We start from the raw sequence: 16,577 nt of genomic DNA on the forward strand, positions 1-16,577 counted from the left end.
CATTAATGTGAAGGAGAAATTTTGAGGAAATAAATTCTGCCTGTCAGCGTCTTATCCAAGACATTTTTGACATCTCAAGTCACTGTTGACTCATTCTCCAGCAACATTAACCATTACTATTTCCCCTTTTTTTTCTATTTTGACAGGACTATTATGTGGTTATTTTGTGTCCTACGGAGATGGATGCTCAGGTCCGAAGGGTGTTACAAATCCCAATGTGGTCCCAAAGAGTTATCTACCTGCAAGGCTCAGCCCTAAAAGATCAAGACCTATTGAGAGCTAAGTAGGCAAATATTGACCATTCTTTTTTACTATTTCATTCATACTGTTTGATAAATAACTTTAACAAGCAAAAAAAGCTGTGCTAGAAGGAAAGCCATGTTTATTTAGAAGGCAAAGCAAAGCCCTTTGATAGAACTTGTTTTCCTTAATATCTGAAATTTTGAACCCAATGTACAGTTTTGTTTTTTTAAGTTCAGCCAGTTTTTAAGCAGCTGTTCCTCTATGCATACCTGAACTCTTCAGGGCCCTCCTCTTACCACATACTTCCACCACTTCTAAGAGATGCTCTCTGCCAATTAATAGTGAATGACATTTATCAAAACACATCAGTCAAGTACAGTTCCTCACACACACCAGTGAGGCTCAATCAGTTGAGCTGCAAAGGAATTCACAGTGGAATTCATGCAGAAGGGTCATCTCTTTAAACACTCCAAAGAGAGGGAAAGGTGATTCTTAGCAAATAACTGATTTAACTCATCTGCATTGCTCTGTGTTGTAGATAACTAAAATTAAGCCATTATTTGTCTGGCTATTTGTGTCATTCTTTACCTGAGGGGAGTTATTCCTAAGAATCTCATCTGTGAGAGGCTTCATTTACCTTCTCAGACTTCTGCCACTGAAAAAACAGTTTTTAAAATTTGACAAGACAAGAAAGCTTTGTTCAGGATTAAAAATTTTCTTTTGGAGAGATCTTTCTTTTTTTTCTTTCTGCTTTCTTGCTGATTTCAAGAAGGAATTTATATGAGGATTTAGCTGACATTAGTTCTAAACATTACAAGAATTAAAATTAGGCTGTTCCCTAAATATAATCTTGAATTTCACTTATAATAACCTGGAGGTAGTCAGCTGTGGAACTGTGCTTTTTCCTGCAGAACATGTAATTGAATGTACCTGTCACAGAATAATTTTCAACCTCTCCTGAGGGAAGAAGCATAGTGGGAATTTAATAGAACCAAGTACCCAGTACCCGAGACGTTTGGTGTATTTCTTTTTAATGAGAACATAATGTACTGAGGAGCTTACAAGGCACATGATAAAATTCTTCTAATAAATAAAGTTATGTTTACCAACAACAACAAAATAATCAAGAAGGGTCTCATTATCAAAATGTATCTGTATTTTATATGTGAACCAATGTCAAAATAACATGATAAAGGTAACACCAAAAAGTAGAGGAATACCAACAGTTGGGTGACTGCATCAGTACTGAACAGCCAATTAACAAGACTACATTTTTGCAAAAAAATCTAATTTTATTGCAGTTTTTCCTGTAACTTTGGTAAAGACCCTGTCTTCCCAGGACTACTCCTTTGCTCAGCTGAAATTACTCATAGAGCTCCCATGATTTCTTCTAATCAAAGACATAGTGAACTAGAATAGTTAATTTAATGCATATGTACACAGAAATGGCTGTTATTTATGCCAAACACACTATTCGTGTACATCTACTGAACTTTCTGCTCTCACTAGGCAAGACAAGTCTATTAGCTGCCCCTTCTTGTTTATTCTTACCACTAATAACTTGTGCATATTGCACTCTTAACACACCAGGCAGAATGGTGCTGTTTATTCACCTTCCATATTCATGACAGATAAATGCTTCGCAAATTAAGTTTGAGGCCACTCTGCTTTTACTACTTGGACACAGCTTTTACTGTCACCAGTGTAAGAGCTGAGAACAGACTCAAATTTGTGTTCTGTTTCTCTGTGCAAGACTCTGACTGTGAGACACGAGTACCTGCTTGAGCTGTGACAGCTTTGTCTCCTCTCTTCCAGGATGGACAATGCTGAAGCCTGTTTCATCCTGAGCAGCCGCTGTGAGGTGGACAGGACAGCAGCTGTAAGTTGGGGAAGGAAAAATGAGAGGATGGACAGGTTTTACTGCCCTTACTCCCCTCTCAGCTCTTTTTTATGCAACAAGGGCAGAATAGCATAAAAGTACCTTCATAGTAGATACATAGATACATTGATAACTGGTCATTAATCACTTCCAAGAATGGTACTTTGTCAATATTCAAAGTACTTGAACTGCTGTAGATATTCAGTTTAATCAGTTGTATTTATTAAATCAGAAAAGAGACTTTGACTGACTAGTATACTCAATTATTGAAGTAAAGCCTGAACTCAACTTTATAAATAAATTTGTGACTAATACAAGTAACCACTATATATGAGACTATTTGACAACTTTTCTTTCATATTGGCCAATTAAAAAAAAAAAAAAAAAAAAAGGCAAGATTCTTTAAATATGTTTATATGGGTTTGCCCATGCTGGTTGTTATTTGCAATCAGGTAAGTTACTGTCCACAAATGAACACAGCTAATACAAACTTCTGTGCAGTGCCTCTTTGATAAAAGAATAAAACTGCATGAACTAGAAGTCTTCCAGCTAATGACATTATCTACTGATCACAGATATCCGGAACAACATTCCACTTAGGATGGATTTATGAACATAACTTGAAATCTTTCACCATGTGCACTACAGTAAATTCTTGCAGTCTTTCCTCATTCAGTTCAATCTTGAACTCCAAAGGGGTTCAGTATTAAGTCTGAATATCCCTGAAGATGCTTATGAATTACCTAACAAGACAGAACCAGTATTTATAATTCAGTAATTATGTTTTAAGCAATCTCAACTAAAAATACTGTTTTCGTCTACATTGTAAGAAATAGCAATTATTTTCCTAAATGTTGAAAAGAGATATAGTTAAAAAATGGGAAATGAGATCTCTCCATTGTATCTGTAGCATTACTTAATATATTTTCTATCACTTACTAGTTTATCTGGCATCAGAACTTAGTTAAAAGAGCTTAGCTAAAGATCCTGTTCTGGACCCATCCCTTGCAGAAATTCACTGAGTTCCCTGAGACATAAACCTGTGCTCCTGCTATAACATTTAAACTTACTGACCTAAGGACTTTGAATTTGATTAATCAGCAATAGACTCCTGAAAATACAGCAGTGAAAGGCACGGAACTGGCAGTAAGTAATCCCAGAGCAGTCAAGCAAGGCAGACCTACTGCTTGGGAGTGACAAAGGGTCTGGGATATTTGAAATTAAGAACAAGCAAGAGTTCTTGGAAATACCTTGAAAAGTACCTGTGACTTCTAGGAGACTGAGAAATTCAAAAATAGCCCAACTGTCTTATCTAAATCAGCCATGAATTCAGAATAAATCAGCTACAACATCTCATTTCACATAATGCACTTGAGAGTTGTGCCATGGTTACAAATGAGAAATCCCATAAAATCAGAGTGTGTGATTTACACTGCACTGGGAAGGTTTATGCAGCATTAAGGACAGCAACACTACCAGTCAGCTGTTCATCTCTGCTCATAACTGCTTTAGATTTTATGCAAAGAAGAGACAATTCTCAGCTCTGCTGGACTGTGCTGTAGGGCAGCAGTGGGCTCTGCATGGAGCTCCCAGAGCTCCCATCCATTGTGGCCAGCATGCTGCAGGTTTGGCTCTGGAGCCATGGGCCACTGCAGCTCTTCCTGTCTGCCCTCAGGAAACAGCAGAAACATCACCTGGCACACTTCAGCTGCCACTACAGACCTGTCAAATCTCATTTCTCTTTGTACCTGGAGCACACAGACAGGCACATCTCACCAAAGACTCCTGGTCCCTTCCCCTGGGCCACAGTGATATCTCAGGGTCAGTGGAATCCGAAACTTTGAAACAGTGTCACCTCTCTGCCTTGTTATGTCTTTTGCTGTCAGATTACCTTTTCACAAAGAATGCAATTATTATACTGCAAATAGAAAATTCTTAAATTTTTTAAAAATGATTTTGTCTTGCTGCCCCCTAGGGCTGTGAAATGAAATTTATTGGATTTCCTCCACTGCTCCAGCCTCATGTTAGTGTACAGAAGGTTGGTTTGTCACAGGGCTGAAGGAAGTTCAGCTGTCATCCCAGTAACAATCTTTATAAGTACAACTGATTTTCCACCCTGCTGTTGTTGAGAAGCTGACAAACTGCTAAAAGAGCCTTGGATCCTCTCCTGTGCATGACAGCTGTCAAAATAAAAGGAAGAGATTCCTGACCAGAAGAGCTGTTGTTACTCAAGTGATTTTTTGAAGCCCGTGAGGTTTTTTACCCCTCAGCTACAGTGCTCAAGCAGATTTACTCATTTGCTATGGAAACCCCTGGCTATTCATTGCTTGCTATTTTGTTAGTTAATAATTTCTAGTGACAACACTTCTGCTGTTGCTGAGAGCTTTGTTCTGAGACTTTTGGAAAATTCAGAGATGGTCCAATTCAAGCTTGCACCCTTTTTTTTTTTTTCCTTTCATTAATCAAATTGTGTGACTCTACTGTACTTGTAATCTAAAATACAGTGCCTTAATAGCATCACAATATGGATGCAAACGTGGCTGGATATAACTAATATATCAAGTTATGTTTGGCAAAAAAGAGATTCAATTAACAGAATCACTTTAAAATACATATTAAATGCATTTCCTTGAGTTCTTATGATTTAAATACACCCACTTTAAAACTTGCAGCTTTTCATATGTGAACTTAAATATCGCCTCTGTATTAATCACCATTTGTATCTATGGTAATTTTTTGATCACTGACTGCAGTTCATTGTGTGGAGGTCACATAGAAGGGAATATATTTTTCACTCACCTTCCAAAGAAACAAATGGAAACAGAAGCATAATTTTGTTTCAGGTACCTCTGTTTGTTGTGTGTACATATATACCATATATTGGGAGAAAGGTGAACATTTTTTAAAGTGACTGCAATATAGCATAGAAATTGCTACATTTTTAAAATACAGAGCCACAATACTATATGAAGAGGCTGAATATAAGAAATCACTTAAGATGCCTACCTGTATTTTACTTTCTCTTCCCTGGAGTGCTTCTTCAGGGTGGAATTTGGGAGAATAACTGAGCAAAAAACTTGGGAACCAAATAACAAGCTTTTGTACACAAACATATAGATAGACCAAATGGAAAGAGAAAAAAAGAAACAATAATGCAAGGTCATTAGATGAACAGTGCATATCCCCTGAATTGGTATGGCTTGTTTGAATTTTTAACAAAATAGTGTAATTTGAATCATTTTATAATGAGATCTTCATTCTTATATTTAACAAACATTGCATATTATGATAAAACCAGACTTTAAAAATATAATTAAAAAATCCAATAAAATATCTAACATAGAGATTTCTAGGCATGTAACATAGCTATGTGACAACCATGTAGCATATTACCCAGTCATTTGCTGCTTCTAAGCTGTGTTGGTGTGACATTACCTTAAGAAAAACAGAAAAAACCCCAACAGCGCACACACACACACAAAAAAAAAAATCCTGAGGAGGGTAATTTGCCATATGCTATGGAAAAGTAAAAAAAAAAAAAAATGTGGCTGCATACAAGGAAAACCTACAGCAGGTTAAACCCAAGCTTTTAAATCTCCTGACTGGGCAGAACAATCCTACTCCTATGAAACTACTGGTAAGAAAAATGTGAAATCAGATATTTTGCCATCCTCTTATGACTCCATTTTAGTTTTTCTAGTAGAAAAAGTACTTGCTAACATCTCAATTGATAGTAAAATATTATAGTTTGAAAATGTCAATTTCACTCTGTTCCAGGCAGATTTTCCCTTGTGTTCAGGAATCTGAAACCTTTTCTTACTGCTGATGCTGCAAATGTAATGAACCATTCTTTATATTTTAACTTTAAATATCACCAGTTTCATGACTAGGCAAGGCATTTCAATCTAGGCATGGCTTCATACATATAGCTCTTTATTTCTTTTTGTTTTGAAATAAACAAAAAACGATGGATGATAAACTGGAATTAGTCTTACTTCACAAAATTCAAAATATGAATGCATTGTCACATAGATGACTTTTATGGATACCAGCACTCATCCTTGCAGTTAACTCCTTCTGGTCATGTGGTAACAAGAACAAAAACAGCCTGAAAAATCTCTTGGAATCTTTGGTTAATAGCTGGCTACATCCTGACATCAGTTGTGCAAATGTTTTAGTTCCACAAAAATTCAGATCTGCTTTTAATGAAACTTATATTTTTAGAATTACCCACAATTTTAAACTCTCAGTTCCTGGTGTTGTCATTTAATGCTATTTTAATTACGAGTCTCTTTGGAAGAACGTCTGTGCTACATAATTCTTGATTAATTGGACATGACTAATCACTGCCATCTTAAGTTTTCACACAATAATTCCATATCCAAATGCTACACTTTTCCAAATAACACAATCATTAGCATTTGCAGAAAGATAGGAGAGGTTTAAAATCCTTATTTAGTGGAAAATTCCTAGAAATTAATAAGTAGTAGTAATTATATAACTTGCACATAAACATTCATACCAGCTGGTGCCACAGGGTCTTAAAATGAGTTTTCTTCAATGGAGCAAGTCTGATAATAGATTCCTTTTCTAATCTGACATGGTTGTTTGTATTTCATTGGCACCCCCTCGTACTCTTTCTTCTAGGATCACCAAACCATTTTAAGAGCATGGGCAGTTAAAGACTTTGCTCCAAATTGTCCTTTGTATGTTCAGATACTGAAGCCTGAGAACAAATTCCACATCAAGTTTGCAGGTAAGATTGCAGTCTTTTGAAGCACTCAATAGTGTTTAATGAACACAAGCAAAGTAAGAATCCCTGGGCATATTTACTACTTAGAAACTGTGCAGTTTTGTAAAATAGTACACATCCTAGCAAGGGTAAAGACTTACTTACAAGTACTTTTAGGAATTAATAGTCTTATGCTACATAATATAGAGAGCTTGATTATTTGCTGTATAACTACTCCTTTATTCCAGATCCAGGTAAGTCTCCATCTTACTGTACCTATGGCTGTAATTCATTTCTGTCCACTAAAACATAGTTACTAAGGAGTGTATAAGAAGATCTATTCAGACTTAGTCCAACAAATGATTGAGGTAAAAGTCTTGTCATTGGATTGTTTTTTACCAAGTGGTATGGAAAATATGATTTTAATTACTTGCAAATATTTTGGAAAGAGACATATTATTTAATTCTATATCTAGTAAAATGCATGCCTTAGAAACCATGGCATAAAATGCAAAATGATGTTAAGAAATCTGAGAAAATCCACTCCTATAAGACGAGATTACGAACTTTTATTTGACAAACTATTTCTCTGCATTATATGTTTCTCTTTCTTTCTGTCTATATCCAAAAAGTCACATATGTAAGTATATAGATGTGCATATGCTCATGTGCAAAAACACACAAATACTTTTGGAGAAATAGTTCTGAAATAGAAGAGAAGCTTTCCTTTTCAGCTGCAATTTTGAAAATTCAATTTTCTTGAATGATATTCCAAGGAAGAAAAGATTGCTGATTCATGCAAAAATAAAACCAACTCTATGGAAAAATATTAGTCTCTTCCATCATCCCAGAACGTGATGAAAAAGTAAATTCCAGCAGAAGGGCTCCAGAGCAACAGTTAAAGCTGTAATTTTAAAAGCTACGGAATTTACCACTGGGTTAGAAAGAAGAAAAAACCCCATCAGTAGCAGTTCTGAAGTTATAAAAGTGAAATCTCAAGCTATGAGATGGCACAGAGGGGAATAATGCTCATGCTGTGATGAGAATGATGGTACTTTTTCATCTCCCTCTTAAAACCACCCAGCACAAACATAATCCCTTCTCCCTTTGCCATGGCCGCTTTCCTTTATCAGTAACTATGTTCATTTGTTCTTCCAAATTGTGCTTTTAAGAGAGTTTCATTATTCCTAATGGCTTGTCTCTGTAGGAGCTTATATACAACTAGACTTTAAAAGAGGCAATTTTTCACGTCTTTTTGAAGTGTTATAGAATTTGGACCATATTTAAAAAATAACAAAACAAAACAAAAAAACCAACTAAAATACCAGAAAACCTCCTTTGGTAAAATTTCTTTCAACTGAACTTCAGCATCACCACTGGATGCTCACCTACTGCAAATGGTTAAGCACTGCTGGAACCATCAGAACAATATTTTTTGGCATACATTTTCCTGAGAGGATCTCCCTTTGGTATTAATGTCACCCAACACTTCATCATCCTGAAACATGTACCCAGTGGGGGCTGCAGACTACAGACCTGTCCAGAGTGTTTACAAGTGAAATTTGTCGCAACCATCTGGAACATTTTTCTAAGTGCTTTTCCTATTATGATTCAGAGCTGCTTTATTACTGCCGTAATGTAAAAGATTTTTAAAATCTGATATTCCTTGAAAAAAAGACTGTTTTCTTCCAGAGGTTTCCTAAAACAATACTGGGCATTTTTATAAACCTGAAATATTCGGTAATAGGATTTCTACTTCTTCCTTTTAATTTTTTTTCTTTGCACACAGGTTTAAGGACTAGAGCTGTAAAAAATGAATTGTTTGAATTTAGAAGAAATACAACCAAATAGTCCTCCTAACTAAAGTTTAACTTTTAACTACATTAAAAATGCATAAAGCACTAGAAGCACTGTTTCTCAGCAGCTTCTCTTAGGTTGACCAGTCTTCCTAGATTGCATGAGGCAATCCTGAAATTCAGACACTGACTGCATGTTCCTATAGGAGTAGGGAATGGTATATGGGAAAAGTAATTCTTATAATGTATTCCCATTCTGTAAACAAGATTTAAACATCCTCCCTGTCTTTAATGAGAGAATGAGAACTTATTTTTGTCCTTGAAGCAAGAGAATGGAGGCACCTTGGCCAGGCTCATATGACCTGTCAGAAAGTCAGGTTTCCTGACTTTCCACCTGATGCCACACACATCCTTGCATTCTTTGCCTTCTGATATTTTTTACAGTAGATATTAACTACTTTGTTTAAAATATTAACATACTTACATTGCCACAGTGGCATAAATATTTATCCCAGCAAAGCCCTTTGCAAGTTTAGGGTGTGAACACTTCAAATACACAGCCACTACTTAACATGGCAGTGATCAGATGGGCAGCTGCCTTATCTCTTAAGCTGAAATAGTTTGATTTCTCCCTAGTAATTTCCAATATAAAAATGCCTTGACATGCCCAGTTTTTCTTTCAATAATGCTGGCAGTTACATTCTTAATCTTCCCACTTCTCTGTCAAACACATAAGGCTACAAAAGGCCATGTACCCTTGGTGCAAGCTCCTGGCCTTGCATTTCAGTACAAATGAGAAATAAAGTGAAGATTTCCACAGGGTGCAATATATTTATGCAATTCAGAGACTACTAAATTCAATATTTTCTGAGCTGAACTTAAAACTTTTATAATTTTTGTGTATATGTATATGTGTGTATATGTATTCTTTAATTTGAATATTTGGAAATTATATATAATTACAATTCCAGGAAATGGGGGTACATTTTGACATTCTATATTTATTCAAAAGGCACCCATGGATTAGCACAGATTGTTGAAGTCTGACATCAAAGCTTCAGTAGTTTATTTCAAAGAAACATAGTCCAGATTCACCAAAATGGATATTGAATGCAGCAGATGATTAATCTGTCCAATTACAGATAAAAATAGTCTAGAGATAATGGACGGGCATTTTTCTCTATCAGATCTGGTAGTGGTCATGTTAACTTATCAAATTGACAAAAGTAGGGTTTCTAAGAATAATTACACTAGGTCTAGGTCATTCTTACCACATGGCTGCTGCTACAGGCATAAATCAGTATTTTGAGTCTGTTTTCTCCTCAGTAACATCACAGAAACCATAACTCACCCCATTGCATTACTACATCCATTTGAGACAGACTTAGGAACAAAACTTCTGTCAAAATATATTTTCAACAGAAACAGCAACTTATGGAAATTCTACGTGTATTATACTAAATTTCTTTAGTATAAATTCAATCAAAATACTGCTTTTTCTGGCAAGCTGATTTGACATATTTAATATTCACCTCAAGACAAACTGCAATTTCCTGGGCTGCCTCGCTGTCACAGAGGATGAGTAATTTGCTGATTCTGGTACCTGCTGTCAGGGGACACAGCCGAAGTCCCAGACCTGAGGAGTGGGAGAGCTGGAGAGCTGTCATCCAGCGTCCTCCCTGCTGCCTTCTGAAAGGTGCAGCAGATGAAGTTCTGTGTAATCCTCCTCAGCACCAGTCCTGAGCATACACAGAAAATAGAATAACGTTATAGGAAAGCTATAAACTGTCAAATAATTGGAGAAACGAGCAAAGCACTTTTGATCTGTGTTTAATACAAGAACTTACCTGCAGAAGGTCAAAGTCTCCAACAGGTGCAGAAATAGTCCACAAGTCCAGCTCCAAGGCTCCTGATGTGAAAACACTTGACAACGCCATGTGAATCTCTTACAGACATGATTAAGGGGCTGTTGTAAGACAGCAATCTCCGTTTGCTGTGCGCTGTATTGTTTGGTAAGATTATATTTTACATAAACATCTGCCAAAAAAGTTCACCATATATATTAGGGAGTAGAGTGCATCTGGAGATGGAAGTTACAGTTTTCATCTTCATTGTGCCATCTGTGATTTATTAACTTCCATTTGTATATATTTAGGCCAGTACGTACATTTGAGTTCAAATACAAGATCTGAAATAACAGATGATGAAATCATTACCCTGTGTATTTTTTCTTTCTTGTATTTTCAAAATGCTTAGCTATAATATGACAACATTCCATACAAAAAAACAGAGGGAGGATATCTGGCAAAATCCTATACAAATTAAAAAATAGCAAGAATTCTCTCAGTGTCAGGAAGTTGGTATATACTTCCATAAATCTTTGTCATCTCACTAATGGTAATGGACTGCAGATATCCCACTCAAGCCACAGACTATGCCTTACCCTCTCTGGTTTGAAATTCAAGTAGATTTATTAATGGCATATGGTCAACTAAAAGAACATATTTCTATCTGAAACATTTTCTGCAGAAAATATTTAATTGCTACAGCTGAAATATATTTACAGTAAGAAAAATCTCATTTTGTCCTACATTTGACAGTGTCTTTATATAACTAAATTCATCCCTTCCCTGTGACATTTAAATAGGTCCTGATCTTCAGAAAATAGGAGAATTAATTACTCAATTCAGTAGTAAATGATTCTGTTATTGAAAAGCCTCTAGATATTTCAAAATAAAAGGAACAGAGTAGGCACAATATGCCTTCACTTTTATTTTCAGGAAGTGTCATGCTTATAGCTATACTAGAAATTCTGTCAGGAAAGCAGCTTAGAGAGGCAAGGTGGTTCTAAGGATTTCAGTGACACGTTGGTGAAACCAGAAGCAGATGTGCATAGTTCAGGTCTAGCTGGGGAGGTTGTTTGCCTGCCTTTACTCAGCAATTTTTATGTGCCTATGTTTTTGATCATCAGCTGTACTACTTATAATATTCTTTCTGATTAGAAGCAAATTCTGAAACCATCAAAACAACCAAAGACCAAATTCAGAGGGGAAAAATCGGACTTAGTATTAAATGCCTTCATGGTTTACAAAACCTCTCTGACTTTGTTTCTACACTGACAAGCAGTTAGAAATTTTGTGCTTATCCCTTTTTATTGCCACTTCAATACTGTCACAGGTATATGGGAATTACATAAAAGAATAATTTCTATTTCCTTTTCATGCTATCAGCAAGCACTGAGGAGCATTTAACTATGATATGGATTTAAAACAGTAGCCATCCATGTTAGATAGCATAGATGGGGAGAATCATACCCAGCTGATTTCCAAGGTTCAAGCAGAAAGTGAAGATCTTGGGCCAACTTTTGATTGATCCATCTTCACTATTTTCTTAGAAAAGGAAGTGGCAATTCTGTTAATTTGAAAGTATTTTTGTAAAACAATTTGTATCCTCTTTTTTTCCCCCTACAGATCATGTTGTATGTGAAGAGGAATTCAAATACGCTATGCTAGCTCTAAATTGTATATGTCCAGCTACTTCTACATTAATCACTCTGCTGGTTCATACATCTAGGGGACAGTAAGTATTTACTACCGTAAAAAACGCCCAAAGAAAAAGTCATAGCTGAAACGAAAAAAGTCATAGCTGATACTTGGAAAACAGTTTCCCCTGAATTCCCACACAACTACAGTTAAAGAAAAAACGGAACTTTCTACACAATAAAAGCATCAAAATGTCTTACTCAAAGCAGTATAGTTTTGAAGAGAACACCCCCTCCCCCCAGTATTTAAGAGTTTGTTGCATGCTGTTGTGCCACTTTTACAATATAAAATATGAAAAAATTGCATTTCTGGTTTAGTAGATTGAAGTATCTCTATCACAAAGTTATACTTAGGAGCACTAACAAGTCCTAAGAATGCCTATTCTAATAGGTTAATTTGAAGGTCTGTTTCAATTAACTAAAAAAAAAAAAAAAAAAAGTTTTTTGATGACATATGGTATTTGCTCTTCTGTGCCTGTATGCTAAAAGGCAAACAAACATAAATGATTTTTAATATGACCACACTGCTGGAAGGTGTGCAGAATTATGGTGTCTCTGAAGAGTGCATAGTCACAGTAGAACTTCTCTGAATTCACTAAAATAATTTTACCACATCTGGTGTATGTCTTTTATGCTGTGTTTTTGGAATAATAAGGTGTTCTTGATTGAAATGTCATGGACACACACATGCAATAAAGTGGATCTCTAAATATATTTGTAGAAATTGAATAGCTGCATATATACTACATAAGTCTTGTAACATCCTAACTTCTTGTTCAAGTAATCATGAACTCAGTATATATACATATATACATGTAAAAGCAGAGTTATTTAACCTTCTGTATGACATTTCTAGTATTCCCCTTTGCTCAGAATGGGGAAAAACAGAAATTCTTCTTGGAGCTGTTACTATTGAGAACAACAAATGTCAAGATTTTAGTGGCACTGTGCAATAGAATCTCCTAGTAAGAAGACAACAAAACATTATTTCGATGCCTGCTGAGCACTGTGGTGAAATACATTCTTTATACTTTTTTTATCTGCCTACCTTTTAATTCTGTGACATGCACAGAATCCAGAGCCTGTTCCAGTTATTTCATATTACATGGCTCTAAGAGAAGAGCAGTATTCCTAACAGTTGTCAGAGAATTTTCCTTCAGCACAAAATCAAACACAGAAAAGGGAAATGTTTTCTGCTGTACTTAGGAACTTCAGCATTTCATTGTTTAACACAGTCACATTGATCATTTACAGATTCCCAACTGTGATGCAAAGTAACTGTCACAGAATTCAAAAGTGCTTAAGATTTCTTTTACAATCAGAATTAATATATGTGAGCAGCATAATAAAAGTAACTGTTTTCTAGTATGGACATTGTATACTAGGAGCAAAAAGAAGAAACTTTTTGCACAAACAGATGTAGCATTACTTTGAATCCAGAAGGATCAAAATAATGTGTGTTTCTGTAAGAATGTACAGTATGTTACTGTAAAAATACTCCTCTGTATTTATACAGAAAGACTGAAAAAGTGAAAATGTCTAGTTAGTATTTATCTATTGTAGTCATCACTCTCCAGAGCATTTATTCTCAGACAGACTCCAAAATAAGGGCATTTGTCATTGTACTGCAAACATAAAGCTGCTTTGGATTTGACCAATTTCTAGTTCAGAGTGGGTTGTTTTTTTGCTTTTCCAGATGTATTCTATTGTTGAACAAGAGATAAATTAACTTCTAGGTGTTAAAGTAGGTGAAATTACCTTTATTTGTGTATATGAAAGGTGAAGTCAGATGAGCAGTTGAGTTTGGCTAAGTAAGAAGATCAGGTGAAAGCAGATTATTTAAGTTACAAATAAAAATTTTATATACATGTATTTATAAACCAAACCAAATTAGATGTACATAATGAACATAATTGTTAAACAGACTTCCACTGTTAATAGTGAACTGCTTTCCTTTACATTAGTTCCTGTTTAATTATTATTTTATGATCATGGTTGCTATTAACATCTGCATTAAACTTTATGCAGGAGTCAAATTTTAAATACCTGTTAAGGACGTGCAGATAATCCTGTTGTCTTCTCAGCTGTTTGTGGAATTCAAAATTTTAGTCTGTGAGACACCAAAATTCTACCTTCAATCTTAATTATAATCTCATTATCAATCTTAATTATTAATCTTAACATTTATATTTAACTGTTTTCTGATTATTTAAATAGAAATATAACTCTAGTTGGGTTTGTGTGATAATACAAAATACTGGAAGAAAATAACCTTTCTGACTTGAAGTTAATGTGATCTTTACAGTACAGCCCCATGGGAAGCTTTCAGACAACTCACTGGAACCAAGCAGACATTAAACAGGTGACCATTTTATTTTAGGGGGAAAAGTGAAATAAGGGAAAATGTTCTGAAATAGCATGGTTAGTTCTGCTGTTCTATACCTAGTACACTATTTATAATGTTGCAACAAAAATGGTTTGCTTATTTTCATCTTGAAACAAAATGTTTCCATGATGAGAGTGAAGAAACATGGTAAATTGAAGAAAAATACAAATTGTGTTAAGGTATTGAGAATGTATAAATGAGCATTAAAGAAGCATGTCCCAGGATCTTGAGATCTTCACTCCAAGTGGCAAAACACAGGACAAACTTGTCAGATCCATGACCTGTCTGCACATCTGTGTATATATGCATCAGTTACCACCAGTGAAAATCATGCAGGCAGAGCCTTGTTTCCACGTGAAACTTAATCAAGAAGTTCCCAGGAGCTTCGGGGCTACAAGTGTTGGGGTTGCTGAGGTTTGGAAATTTCCACTGAACTGTTTGCATTAAGGGCAGCAGCTGCAAAGAGTAAAGGCTGATCTGCTTTGTAATTTATTTTCTTGCACTAGAGAAGAGAAGCTCTGTACTTGTAATAGTCTACAAGACACAGGAACCAAAAATACCCAGAGGGTATAAATCACTGATAAGCAAATGCAGAAAAATCTCTCTTACAGATCAAATGACCAAAGACAAATTACTCTTTCCCACATAAGTTGTTATTAATGATACTCAGTCTGTCACAAAGCATGTGAAGGAAGTGACTTTATGAATATAATGGGAATGCTGCTGGTTTTACCTGTCATATTCAAGCTGCCATGGATCTACTTATTATGGTGTGATGTCAAAGCAATTGAGCCACCTCTCTCCTGATATTAAAGTAGATACTCTTATATGTCTATTACTTAGCAGAAAATGCTCTTTATACATTAAAATAATCTCTGTACTTATAATATTACCAAGATTTGATGTCAAATACTTCTTTCAGATTAGCTTATGGAACCTTTTCAGTAGACATTTGCAGTTTCTATTGACATGAAACACCATTCTTATTAATAAGAATTTTGCATTAAATGTTAAATTATTCTCCTTATGTTTCAGGGAGAGTCAGCAATCACCAGAACAATGGCAGAAAATGTATGGCAGATGCTCTGGTAATGAAGTCTATCACATCAGCCTGGAAGAAAGTACTTTTTTTGCAGAGTATGAGGGGAAGAGTTTCACGTATGCTTCCTTCCATGCACATAAAAAGTATGTTTATTTTTCTTATCAACCATCAAAAGTTGAAAGAAATAATTTATTGTTTTGCCTACTACATAGCTCTGCACTAAAGGCACAGTACTGCACATTGATCTGTTCCTGGGTTTAAGTATCTGGCCACTAAAATGGATATATTTCTGTGAGTTGGAGCTGGTCAGGTAAAAGGTTATGTTCATTCTGTACAGCCCATCTCAGTCTAAGAGAATAGTAATCTGTAGGTATAAAGGATAGGCTGGACAACCAGAAAAAAAACAAACCAAACAACAAAAGGCCATTTTCGCAGGTTTTTCAAGAACAACTATCCTTTTCCAATTCCAAAACAATCTAGAAATGAATGGGTGGGAGGATGTGTGTTTTTGGTTTTATTTATTTATTTATTTATTCAGGACTCAGCTGAAATCTGGCTTCCTTTGTTGCATGTTCATGTTATGGGAAATGTTCCACTTAAAGGTGTCACATGGTACATTCTGGTGATTGTTCAAACATAAAACTCTTTTTTCTGTTAGATGATAACATATCTACTTTAAGGTCCAGGTGATGCATCACTTACCCAGTGCTGCTCTGTGAGATGAACATCCAAAATAAACACAAATCATGTATGTTTGTATATATTTGATAAAATAAGCATTTATCAAACCCTAAATGCTGGGTTATTCTCATATTTAATCAAGGAGAGAAAGAGGTTTTTTTGCTGTAATTCCCTATTTTCTATCACTAATCAAATACATTTTTAAGAGTGAATTGCAAAAATAAATTATGAAAATGGTTTCTATTACTTATAAATAATGGAACAATTTAACATGATT

General features: G+C 35.3%; 2 protein-coding genes across 14 annotated transcripts in view; one reads left to right on the forward strand and one right to left on the reverse strand.

The window, feature by feature from the left end:
- The window catches only part of LOC146766775 (uncharacterized), an 87,226-nt gene extending 75,099 nt beyond the window's left edge, over positions 1 to 12,127 (reverse strand). The window contains exons 1-3 of the mRNA XM_085586029.1: positions 10,498 to 12,127; positions 10,183 to 10,389; positions 5,129 to 5,218 (exon numbers count right to left, since the gene is read on the reverse strand). Coding sequence (XP_085442155.1) covers positions 5,129 to 5,218; positions 10,183 to 10,317 — 225 coding nt within the window. The 5' untranslated portion in view covers positions 10,318 to 10,389; positions 10,498 to 12,127. The remainder of the gene's footprint in view (positions 1 to 5,128; positions 5,219 to 10,182; positions 10,390 to 10,497) is intronic.
- Positions 1 to 16,577, forward strand: part of KCNT2 (potassium sodium-activated channel subfamily T member 2) — a 114,208-nt gene that overhangs the window by 65,865 nt on the left and 31,766 nt on the right. For all 13 annotated transcript variants that reach the window (XM_085585969.1, XM_085585965.1, XM_021525065.4 and 10 more), the window contains 6 exons: positions 147 to 283; positions 2,059 to 2,122; positions 6,770 to 6,878; positions 12,121 to 12,229; positions 14,497 to 14,553; positions 15,613 to 15,762. In XM_085585969.1, the coding sequence (XP_085442095.1) occupies positions 147 to 283; positions 2,059 to 2,122; positions 6,770 to 6,878; positions 12,121 to 12,229; positions 14,497 to 14,553; positions 15,613 to 15,762 (626 nt within the window). The remainder of the gene's footprint in view (positions 1 to 146; positions 284 to 2,058; positions 2,123 to 6,769; positions 6,879 to 12,120; positions 12,230 to 14,496; positions 14,554 to 15,612; positions 15,763 to 16,577) is intronic.

The sequence above is a fragment of the Lonchura striata genome, chromosome 8 (assembly GCF_050655825.1).
Source record: "Lonchura striata isolate lonStrDom1 chromosome 8, ASM5065582v1, whole genome shotgun sequence".
Classification (NCBI taxonomy): Eukaryota; Metazoa; Chordata; class Aves; order Passeriformes; family Estrildidae; genus Lonchura; species Lonchura striata.